Source organism: Haliotis cracherodii, unplaced genomic scaffold (genome assembly GCF_022045235.1).
Source record: "Haliotis cracherodii isolate W230 unplaced genomic scaffold, xgHalCrac1.p SCAF_22, whole genome shotgun sequence".
NCBI lineage: Eukaryota > Metazoa > Mollusca > Gastropoda > Lepetellida > Haliotidae > Haliotis > Haliotis cracherodii.
The window spans coordinates 7,112,064-7,124,972 of record NW_027266278.1 but is presented as its reverse complement, the minus strand read 5'-3'; the positions used below and the strand labels follow the sequence as shown (position 1 = coordinate 7,124,972).

Below are 12,909 nucleotides of genomic sequence, written 5' to 3'. Positions count from 1 at the left end.
ATGAGAATAGTAATCATTATGCTTGGACATTTTATCATTGCTACTTGGAAAATTGTGTATCTTATGAGTGCAATAATTGTGAACGCGATGTTAAACCCCATTGGACCTCACAGCACCTCACTTCTAATCCCGAAATGTTTGTTTCCAGGAGCGATAGAACTCGATGGATTGATGCCGTAACTCCAGTACAGACGTCAGAAACAGAAAGAATTTATGAAGACTGGGGTGAGTGGCCCCAATACCAGAGTTGTCCAAGTCTTTACTCTAACCCACCTCAGTGGAATAGCATAGAGATTAACTCTATTTATAAACCTATTCATTGGGATCGCTATTAAGTAAGAGACTTCTTTCTATAGGCATTAAAACCTATTGTGAGGTTTTACTTTCAAGTCGGGTTAAATCTCATAAACAGGGACGTTGTAATGTCCCTGGGATTTTATATAATATCCCAGGGATTTTATAGGATATTCAAGTCATATTTGCTATAATATCCTAGGGATTTTATATAATATCCCGGGTATTTTATTAATATAACTTCCGTTCAGATTGTAACATGTAATGAAATGTAAAATCAAATGACAAATGTTTTCTTTATATTCCCGAGGATCGAACTCGCAATGCCCCCTTGGTTTTTCCCTCTCCCCAGGGCATGCTCTGTCTACCAAAACCTTGTGAGCATGTTTTCCCCAATACATAATAACTCTACCGCACCTCAGTGGAATAGCATAGAGGTTAATCCTATCTACAAACTGAAAGAGTTGGAAGAATGATGTTGCATGATCGATAAAATCTCACCCTAATGACTTTTGATATCAAATATCAAGCCTCAGAGTTTTTCCACTTTGATCAACTCGTGTTGATATATTTGATTTCCAAAGACACTTGGGTGAGATTCTCTATATAAGAAAGGACTGTTTTTATGGACCTGAAAAGAACAACATTGAACGAGAACAAAGTCCAAATTTCGATTATATCCATAAAATCAAGTATTGACTGTATATTAAGACTAGTATTGTTTTATTATTGCAACAATGTAATGTTTGTGGCAGACAATTCCTTTTTTTCAACAGTCTGAAACATAGTTATATTTTTATTATGATGTTCCATTTGCTTGTCATGCCAAAAGCTTGGGTTTGATTCTCCACATGGGGACATTGTGTGAAGCCCAATTCCGGTGTCCCCACTGTGATAATGCTGGAATATTGCTAAAAATAGTGTAAAACCCACCTCACTCACTCACTCACTATAGAGGAAAAGTCATCTGCTTGTACAGTTATCTTCTTAAGCTAGATGCTGCGGCCATGTCAATATTGCAGAGTATACCTGTAGACAACAGTGAGTGAACCATCGTTATCAGTGTAACCTAGTGACAAGAGGCTACAGGTGCTTGGCGTAGGGTGGGTGGTTAGGGTGCTAGAGGTTGACTGGGTGTATGCCATGTCAGTAATGCAGATTATACCGGTAGACAACAGTGAGTGAACCATCGTTATCAGTGTAACCTAGTGACAAGAGGCTACAGGTGCTTGGCGTAGGGTGGGTGGTTAGGGTGCTAGAGGTTGACTGGGTGTATGCAGGTGATGGATGGGTTACTGCATAAGGCCATGTCAGTATTGCAGAGTATACAGGTAGAAAACTGTGAGTGAACCATCGTTATCAGTGTCACCTAGTGACAAGAGGCTACAGGTGCTTGGCGTAGGGTGGGTGGTAAGGGTGCTAGAGGTTGACTGGGTGTATGCCATGTCCGTATTGCAGAGTATACCGGTAGACAACAGTGAGTGAACCATCGTTATCAGTGTAACATGGTGTCAAGAGGCTACAGGTGCTTGGGGTGTAGGTTGGGTGGTTAGGGTGCTAGAGGTTGACTGGGTGTATGCCATGTCAGTATTGCAGAGTATACCGGTAGACAACAGTGAGTGAACCATCATTATCAGTGTAACCATGGTGACATGACGAGGCTGCAGGTGCTTGGGGTGAAGGGTGGGTGGGTGGGCAGGGTGCTAGAGGTTGACTGGGTGTATGCAGGTGATGGATGGGTACTGCATAAGGCCATGTCAGTATTGCAGAGTATACCGGTAGACAACAGTGAGTGAACCATCGTTATCAGTGTAACCTAGTGACAAGAGGCTACAGGTGCTTGGTGGAGGGTGGGTGGTTAGGGTGCTAGAGGTTGACTGGGTGTATGCCATGTCAGTATTGCAGATTATACCGGTAGACAACTGTGAGTGAACCATCGTTATCAGTGTAACCATGGTGACATGACGAGGCTACAGGGGCTTGGTGGAGGGTGGGTGGTTAGGGTGCTAGAGGTTGACTGGGTGTATGCCATGTCAGTATTGCAGATTATACCGGTAGACAACAGTGAGTGAACCATCGTTATCAGTGTAACCCAGGTGACATGACGAGGATGCAGGTGCTTGGGGTGGAGGATGGGTGGTTAGGGTGCTAGAGGTTGACAGGTTGTATGCAGGTGATGGATGGGTACTGCATAAGGCCATGTCAATATTGCAGAGTATACCGGTAGAAAACTGTGAGTGAACCATCGTTATCAGTGTAACCATGGTGACATGACGAGGCTACAGGTGCTTGGGGTGGAGGATGGGTGGTTAGGGTGCTAGAGGTTGACTGGGTGTATGCAGGTGATGGATGGTCAAACAATACTGACTGACTCACTCCTTTGGTCAGCTTGCCAGATTTGACCTTGGACAATGTATATGGGTGAGGTGTTGCATGACACAGTATGGGCATGATCTACTTCCCCAAATCCATACATATAGTGAAGCCAGTTTTGGGTGTTTCCATGGTGATATTACTGCTTAATTACTATATTGGACATTGTTCAATGTGAAAGATGCTGTCAAAGGCCACATTTCGCAAAGCGATCTCAGTGTTACTATGACCTTTTCATGGATTTCAGATATGTTAGACCGCCTCCGTGGTTTGGTCTGGGGTTTGATCCCTGGCCGCGTCATACCAAAAGACGTTAAAAGATGGTACTTGTTGTTACCCTGTCTGGCGCTCGGCATTAAGGGGCTAAAACAAGGACTGGTCGGCTCGGAGTCAGTATACTGTGTCTGAGTAGGGTATTCATGTTAAACTGCGGCATGGTATCTCAGTGTGCTAGCGCTATAAATCGGCATCAGTCCGGACTAGTTAAAGCATTCACACACACACGTGCATGCACGTCGCTATATAAGTGCAATAATCTTGGACGCGACGTTAAACCCCATTTCACCTCACCTCAGATAAGTTAATGGGCACATAGGCAATTCACAGTGTAGAGTTGTGTTTTTTAGCCTTGCAAGGATCTTTTAGCAGTGGGTTCAAATCCAAGATTTGACCTCAGTAAAATTATTAGTCTGTCAGTGCTATATGCAATCATGGTTTCATCAAGAGTTGATATGATGGATATCAATAAAATAATGCTCAGAGTAGCTTAACACAAATCACTCCCTCATTATAATTGTGGGTCTAAGTCCCGGGTTAGGCTACTTGGTTTGTCAGCACCATACTTGTGCTCATGGGTTTCACCAAAGTGGTAAATATTGAAGACCTACTTTCCTCCCATATATTGTGATATGATTGCTATACTGCTCAGAGTGATGTTAAAACAGCCATTGCTATTCGCTGTACAGAGTTGCGTCCCTTAGGCAATCCTCAAATCTATGAATCCCAGATTATGTTGCTTGCTGTGTTTCTCCAAAGTTCTTATCGTCTTTAGACCTGCATCACTTCTTCCCATATGAAGCTGAAACACTGAATAAACTGAAATAGAGCTCAGAGTTACGTAAAACCCATCTTCCCATGGCAGTGGAGTTAACTACTATAAAAGTCCAGTTTCCATCCTTGCAGAACTAGGATGGTATTATGGAGTAATAGTTTGACTGGACTAACAAGTCTGTGCATAGTTCTATCAAAATCGTGTAACGAAATCGTCAGCCGGTTCATAAACTTCAGTGCAGATTTCGGACCATTGCAGCATTTGCAAAGCATGTGTACCATAAACTTAGCAATGATAGATATTTTCCAAATCTTTTCATGTTTTTTAATCAAGGCGCTCAACTGGTTTGATGCATTTTGCGAGGTAGGACCTGTTTTATTACAATAAATATCATGATTAACAATCAGATCGTTTTGACTGGGTGCCACCATTTTGTTTGAAGTAAATGCAAGGGAGGTGTGGTGTGGTGTTAGGAGTGGTGGAACTTGATTGGTCAGTAGAAGGGACATAGAAGGGACGTAACTCGTAATAAGCACTGGTGGTGCTACGATCAAGCCATGGAATTCACTCACTCATTCAAATCCCATTTACTCACTCACTCACTAACCCGCCCACCCACTCACTCACTCACTCACTCACTCACTCACTCACTCACTGGTTGTGTTGCAGACTGTCCCCAGGTGCAGTGTGTCAAGAAATACGTGGCCCAGGAACCGGACGAGCTGAGTCTGGAGGAGTCGGATGTGGTCAATGTCTACAAGAAGACTGAGGATCGTGAGTACTTCCTCGTACATTTATGAGGGGCGGTCGGGTAGCCTAGTGGTTAAAGTGTTCGCTCGTCACGCCGAAGACCCGGGTTCGATTCCCGACATGGGTACAATGTGTGAAGCCCATTTCTGGTGTCCCCCGCCACGATATTGCTGGAATATTTCTAAAAGCGGCGTACAACCATTCTCGCTCACTCATACATTTATGGCTCCCTGGGGATTCTGGTTTGAATTGGTCCCCAGCAACACATGCCTGTCGTTAGAGACGACTTAATGGATGGTGACTGGGTTTTCCTTGTACCCGACAGCATGGATCATTGCTCACATTAATCACTGGATTGTCTGGTCCAGACCGAATTATTTACAGGTTGCGGCCATACAGCTGGAATATCGCTGACTGTTCCTTTAAACAATATTTATTATTCAATGATATATTCCGAAGGAAGAGAATTCATGGATGTCAACTTCTTTATTATGAGGGACACAACGTTTCGGGGTATATAATTACTCCTTCATCAGAGAATATTCTTATTCACGTGATGAAGGAGGAAGTATATACTCCGAAACATTCTGTTCCTCACAATAAAGAAGTTGACATCCATAAATTCTGTGTATTGCTTCTAAATGCCATTCAGTCTGTCGACCTAATAAGCAATATTAGTACTTAGGCTCATTCAAGTCAGTGTGTTACAATACGGGAGTCATGATGATCTGTGCATGAAGATAACCCTGTGTACCACATGAGACATGTATTTCAAATTAACTCATAAACGGTCCTGAAAGAATGATACATTTTTATCATTTCACCCAAAGTAAAAGCCAGCTCGGAATATATTCTTTGAATACAGTTTGTATTTTTAAGGGACTAGCAATTCAATATGCACAGTTCCGTCATGGCTGTATGAAGTTAAACGTTTTTCTTACTTATAAGCGGGGCGCTTATTACGTCGAATACGGTATTCACTGTGTATGGGTAACACGACAGTGTTAAATGTCTGTGTCTCCTCATGGTTTTCCTGCTATGTTAATCTACGTTGAGGTATATAACTTTAATATTGTTCAAATTAGGGTAAGACAATACTCTCACAGAGGGCACGGGTGCCCCAGTCGTCTAAGGCACTGCAATTCGCTGTGCAGAGTTGCGTCCCTTGGGCACGCCAGAAACATATGATTGTGGCTTCGAATCCCGGTTTGCCGCGATTATGTTTCTAGGTTTATCAGCACCATTCTCGTGCTCGTGGTAAGCGTCTGAGACCTGCATCACTTCGGGCTTCCCTCCCACATTAAGCTGACACGCCCTGATATAACTGGAATAATGTTAAAAGTGGCGTTAAACCCAACTCTCTCACTGAATACTCTCACACCTTTGTTTCCGTATGTGTTTTTCTGATATACATCCTCTTTTGTTGACACAGAGTGGTACGAGGGAGAGCGTATTCGGGATGGAGAACGAGGCTGGTTCCCGGCATGCTACACAGAGGAAATCATGAACTCACACGTTCGATCCCGCAATCTGCGCCTTAGGTACCGGCTACTGTTGGCATCACAACAGTACACAGAAACGGCCGCCAAATAGTGACGGGACTATCACTGACAATGCAAATTAGTAGAGACACGATTTCAGGATGCTGCTAAGCATCCACATCCGACATTTCATGATTAAGTTAAAGATGCTACTGATGAGGTCATGTGCTGCATGTTTCATGATTTCAAGTTTCGCATCATATATGCAGTGAAGCACATGAGGACGATTATTGCCAAGAGGGGCATCCTTTAAATGTCATGTGATCCGAAACTGTGTACAAACTAGTCATGTGACCTGGGACAGTCTTTTGACATGTCATGTGATGTGCTGGTCGCAGTGGTATCACTGAGGATTGAGTTGCACACAACTTACATATCAAACACACATGACAATGTTTTCATGTTGATTATGTGAAATTATTTTGTTGATGTTGAGCATCAGTGGATTCAAGCTTCCTGTGGATGTAACGTTGCTTCTTGATTGTTTGTTCTCCCAAGATTCGGCTAGATCTTGTTCCTGTGTCAAAGTCTCTGTGAATATCTTGATCAGTATTTGTACATTGTGTGCTGTTATGTGATACCAGCTGGAGTGATGTTGCGGCACTTGGTGCGGTGAGGGATGTACAGCGCACAATGAGGGGGGATGGTCTGGTGAACAGGAGGGATGCGTGAGGTCAGACTGACCAGTGTATGTGAGTGGTCAACTGCTTGTGAAGATAAGACGAGGTTAAGTACCTTTGATGTGTCGAGACACATGATGAATGGATGTGTCAACTGGACCTGTGTTTTTAGGTTACAGCATGTGAAGATTAAGCCTGGTCAAGTACCTGTGATGAATCGAGGTCATTTGGTGGAAGTAAGCGAGGTCAGTCTGACCTTTATGATGCGAATGGTTAACAGTATGTGAAGATTAAACATGGTCAAGTACCTGTGATGAATCGAGGTCATTGTTGGACGTAAGCGAGGTCAGTCTGGCCTTTATGATGTGAATGGTTAACAGTATGTGAACATTAAATATGGTCAAAATCGTGTGATGAATCGAGGTCGTTGGTGGACGTAAGCGAGGTCAGTCTGACCTTTATGATGTGAATGGTTAACAGTACGTGAAGATTAAACATGGTCAAGTACCTTTGATGCGTTGAGGTACATGATTTACGCATGTGAGGTCAGTCTGACCTTTATGTGAGAATGGTTAACAGTATGTGAACATTAGACTTGGTCAAGTACCTTTGATGCGTCAAGGCACATGATGGATGGATGTGTCAGTTTGAGGGATAAACAAGGTTCATGATGAACAGTAATCTACAGTAATCTGAGTCAGCCAACACCAACAACTGTGAGATGCTACGTGCATGAGAATGATAGCCAGGATGTGTTCAAGGTCAGCGTGATCTGAGTTATGGAATTGGGTCAGCTACAGTTATGTCTCTTCAAGGTCAGTCTGACCTGTAGGATGGAATTGAGCCAAGGCATGATAGGTCCACAAGGTCAAGGTCAGCGTGACGTGAGGGATAGAATTGAGGCAAGGCATCATTGGTCCACAAGGTCAAGGTCAGCGTGACCTGAGGGATGGAATTGAGTCAAGGCATCATTGGTCCTCAAGGTCAGGCTAACCTCAAGGCTCTAACAAGTTGGCCAAAATGTCCCCCAAAGGTACAGCTGATATAAATCAGATGCGTTTGGTTAATGTATCCATTTCTTCAGTCTGACCTTGCTGATCTGTTTGGTCCAAGATGACAGAAGAGTCAAGAAATGTCAATCTCCAAGTTCTGAGCGTATAAATCCAAATGATGCCATCTTTTCTGAAGTTCAACCTGGAACACATACCACTTTTTCATATTAATGTTTTATAAAACTTTGGATAAAGTAGATGTGAAAAATAGTTGCTCAACTAAACCAAGGACAGATGAAGTCCACGGATGTTCCATGAAGCAGCTGGAGGAAGAACAGATGAAGAAGAACCTTCAGAAACTGTCACCCACTCCCTACGGAGCTGATCATCTTTGTCATGCAAAATGAAAATGCAGTCACTTTCCTTTCATGACTGGAAGACGTTGATAATCTGGCAGAAATATGTTTGTGTTTCTAGTTATTGTTGCTATTAGTGCCTATTTGCACCAAAGGTGAGATAACATGTGAGAGACTTCTTGAAGGGTTCCATGTCTGGTTACCATGGTTACTGTGCCAAGGGTGCCAAGTCAAATATTTCGTAAGCTATGCTACACAGATAAATGAATATGTTATTGCCTAAGGACATGTAGCACAGGTTACAGTATGTATATAGTCAGTGGATAACAACACCAGACAATGGTAAATTTGGCATTGATGGTTTAATGGTACTTTACATCAATCACAAATAGTCAAAATAATTATTTATGATTATTATCACGTAAATATGTATTTTTGTTTGTAATCAAGTAATATATATGTCAGAAATATTCAGCTCCAACTGTGGCTAATTGGGAAGAATATTTACCACTGCTGTGGTTAGTTAGGGATTACAATGCTGTATTTAAGATTTTTAGTGCCATGACCTTGACCATTATTAGGTGAACTACTTTGTAGTACAGCACCTATGTACCTGCATCAGACAATTATATGAGTTGTCAGCTGAAGGTTATCAGTAAATTGAACCTGATCTTATCCTAGTTTGGCGAGGATCTGCTGGTCATAGGTTTAAATCCCAGATCCTGATAATTATCATTTGTCTTCACATGGCTGTTTTCATGGGTTTCACCAAATTTACAAAGACGATATCTGGCTATGGTCACATAGTGTATTGAACAAGTGAAAAATATATGGCAAAAATTAGCCAGCTTATGAAGACAACCTAAATTATGTCAAAATGTAAGCGTTGCAGCATTTTGTATTTTATTGATATTAAACCTCAAATAGTTGTCCCCAGTAGTTTTGATATCTTTCAATTAAAACTAGAAAATGTGATAATGACTTTAACAAATCTATCAAGGGCACTAATTATGTTAAATAAGGTAACAGTGTTCGAAATTAAGGGGGTCAAGTAACCCCCATCTATTATAAGGGTTGTGACAAGAACCTCTTGACACTCATGCTTAATTTCGAACACTGAGTAACAACCTATTTTCTTCCAACAAGGTCAGTGTTTTATCACTGGTATATGTGTGTTCTGTACAGATTGCTGGTTCTATGGAACAGTGGTCCAATGTTACTCCAGACTGTCAATATTTCACTGGCTGTTGTAGACGATGTTCCTGGCTTATGCAGTGTGTACACATGATGGTGCTCATGACGTCATTGTTGATGTTTTTGTAATTATTATAACCAGGCAATTCCAAAAGGTCTGTATGACCGTAAATCAGTCACTTATGGACTCTACGACTGGTCCACTTCTTCCTTGGGGAGGGGTGGTCCTGTGGTTCAGGTGTTCAGTTTCTGACAAAACACATGGGTTTGATTCCCATGGTCACAAAGTTGGTTTTGGTGTCCCATTTGATATAATACTTCAGTTATGACAGTGGGTAGTCAATACACCCACTCACTCAATGTTCACTTACTTTTCTAAAGGTGTGGCCACATTTAAGGTGTTAAACAACAGTTATTCATTTACCCGTTTGACATGTAAGGTCCTGAATGGTTACCTATGTATATTAACCCTATGTTGCCAAGCTGTACCCATTGAGTCTGCATACTGGTCATGTTATGTACTTCTCCATGCTGTTGAGACTTAATGGGTAAAAGCCAGGGAACTACTTGTTTTGTAAGTCATCCAGTCTCTGATATCATTCCTTCTTGATGACTCTCTACCTGTATGTATTGATTTTTGTAACAAGTTTTGTGATATGATGACGATTTTGCTGATTGTGGAAAAAACCCTGATTACCTCAGGTCCAGGAATAACACTCACCGATAAGTATGTTTCTCCATGGAGACATTGATATGCATTTAACAAGAACAGTGTAAGAAAATATCTGCTTTGTCTGAAGTGAACTGGAAAATAGTCCAAGGTAATGATGCATTAATGAACATTGTATTTATTTCGGGGCAGACATCTTAGATGAACTAATTTTGCTGATTCAGCATTTTTGATATTACTTTTCTAGGTGTTATGGAAGAAACAGATGGATTTTGGGAAGTTTGTTGATTAGTATAATATTAACATGATGATACCTTGATTTATGAATCTTCATTCAATTTTTATGTTTGATCTCTGAAGTCTAACAATGACAACCTACAATATGCCCACCAAGCTATTCCTCGAGGTCATCTGGAGGTCGCAATGCCTTGTTCCTCAAGGTCATCTGGAGGTCGCAATGCCTTGTTCCTCAAGGTCATCTGGAGGTCGCAATGCCTTGTTCCTCTAGGTCATCTGGAGGTCGCAATGCCTTGTTCCTCTAGGTCATCTGGAGGTCGCAATGCCTTGTTCCTCTAGGTCATCTGGAGGTTGCAATGCCTTGTTCCTCAAGGTCATCTGGAGGTCGCAATGCCTTGTATCTCATGGGCATGAAGAAACCACAAACATATATGTCATGTTTTTTGTCCAATATTGTGTTCATCTTTTGATACTAGGATTTAATATTTTTCAAAGTCAAATGTCTTTTATTAGTCTTATTTTTGACAGCAATTCCTGAGATAATTTGTTGTTTTTGGATCAGAACCAATTTAAATCAAATTACACTTGCGATCCAGGAATGAATTTTCTCGGGTGTTGCTATGGTTTATGTTTGTGAATATCAAGAGGTATTTAGAAATGAATACATCGATGAGTAAAATACAGGGTCTAATTGATTGATGAATTTATTTTGATCAGCTGTTTAGTTTAGTAGCTGAAGCATATTAAGTCTTAAGTTATTACTGTTCACAACACTTGTAAGTACCGTATTCGACATGATAAGCGCCCAGGGCGCTCTCAAAATTAGAAATAGGGGACTCTTATTAGAATATTATTTTGGTGAAAAACAACAGAGTTGAAAGATCGTAAATTTCGTGGTTTATGCTGACAGCCTGAAATGTTTATATACGACAGATATATTTTACCAAAATATAATGTATATGCATATGACACACGTATTATACACGAATATATAAGTCTTGTGTACATTGATCAATCGAAAGGGGTGCTGATAGCAATTGTTCACTAGCCAATATATTAACAAATATCGCCGTGGGCGCTTACTAGAGCGGGGCGCTTATTACGTCAAATACGGTGTAATAATTGGCTGAGGGCAAACCAGATTAATTATTTTTTTGATTAAAATGCCAACATGCAGGAGGCCAATAAAGAAACTGTCAGGATTGATTTGGGGTGAATGTCTTATAAAGAAAAACCTTGAAATAAACCTGTAAAACAATTTTTTGGAAATAAACCACTGTAATGTCTTCTGAAAAACTTAGATAAAATGATTTTTAATGAAAGAATGTATTTTTTAAGATATAGTGTCACTCTGGACTTGTATAACCTATATTGAAGTCCATGGTGTCTCTCATCTATGAGGGGCGGTTGGGTAGCCTAGTGGTTAAAGCGTTCGCTCGACACTCCGAAGACCCGGGTTCTATTCCCGACATGGGTACAATGTGAGAAGCCCGTTTCTGGTGTCCCCCGCCGTGATATTGCTGGAATATTGCTAAAAGCGGCGTCAAACCATACTCACTCACTCTTATCTATGAAAGAAATTCATAACTAAATGGTTGTAAATTCATGATGATTTTATTACCCCAGTGGATCAATTATCAAAGTTAACCAGCTGAATTGTTTGATAGGTATTACTTAGAAGTTGACAGATGACAAGGTAGACACAATTTATGGATAACAACTTTAATACTGTAAAAAGCAGTGTTTCGGTATAGATCCTTATACCTTGTTAAAGGGGCAGGGGTGGCCCAGTCGTCTAAGGCGCTGCGATTCGCTGTGCAGAGTTGCATCCCTTGGGCACGCCAGAAACCTATGATTGTGGGTTCGAATCCTGGTTCGCCCCGATTATGTTTCTAGGTTTGGCAGCCCCATACCCATGCTCGTGGGTTTCACCGAAGTGGTAAACGTCTGAGACCTGCATCACTTCGGGCTTTCCTTCCACATTAAGCTGACACGCCGTGATATAACTGGAATACTGTTAAAAGCGGCGTGAAACCCTACCCACTCACTCACTCTACCTTGTTTACCAGCTGGTTTCATTTTTCCTGTTTTTGGACCTTATTTTCAGTAAAACTAGATCACTCAAATACCAATTTCATCCTTTAATTTCCAATAAAGACCTGTCCTCGCTCTTCCTCATGTGTTGCTCCAAGTAGGAAGTGAATAACCCTTAATACAAGATTTAAACAGTTGAGGACTTGAGAGAGGGGCAAAATCGTTCGTGTTCAATTATTGAAAATTGTATTTGTTGCATTGTCATTTCAATGTTCTTATCATTCTTCAATTATTTCAATTAATCTGAACACAACCAAGTACTGCTATAAATAGTACAGCTCAACATGTTTTGTTGAGGCACTTTCAAACCTCTAGATCAAACACATGTCATGAATCAAAAAATGTATATTTAATTGAAAAATAAGCTTAGATATTGATGTAGCTCTTATGACTATGTGAACAGTTATGACGTTTTATTTCAACTTCTTTTAAAATATCCTTCATATTGTGAACCTTTCATGTTTTGTGTCTCCAAAGGAAATGAAAATGAAAGTAGAGGCTATGTTTTCTTAGCCCTGGTTGAACATATGTATCATTTTTTTCTACTCAAATGTCTAAAAACAATTCCCAACATAATACTGGTACTCTGTTACTGTTAAAAAGGTATAAGGAATCATATATGTACTCAGAAATTTCTACATATATTTAACTTGCATGTTCTCTTTTGTTTATGCTGCAGCTTGATTACTCGACAAATTATTTCCCTATTCTGTCATCTGAAATGAGAATTCTACAAT

General features: G+C 40.8%; 1 protein-coding gene across 8 annotated transcripts in view; it reads left to right on the top strand.

The window, feature by feature from the left end:
• Positions 1–12,704, top strand: part of LOC139471326 (uncharacterized) — a 91,562-nt gene extending 78,858 nt beyond the window's left edge. For all 8 annotated transcript variants that reach the window (XM_071253644.1, XM_071253640.1, XM_071253642.1 and 5 more), the window contains 3 exons: positions 149–225; positions 4,388–4,492; positions 5,901–12,704. In XM_071253644.1, coding sequence (XP_071109745.1) covers positions 149–225; positions 4,388–4,492; positions 5,901–6,061 — 343 coding nt within the window. In that variant the 3' untranslated portion in view covers positions 6,062–12,704. The remainder of the gene's footprint in view (positions 1–148; positions 226–4,387; positions 4,493–5,900) is intronic.
• Positions 12,705–12,909: the final 205 nt, after the last annotated feature.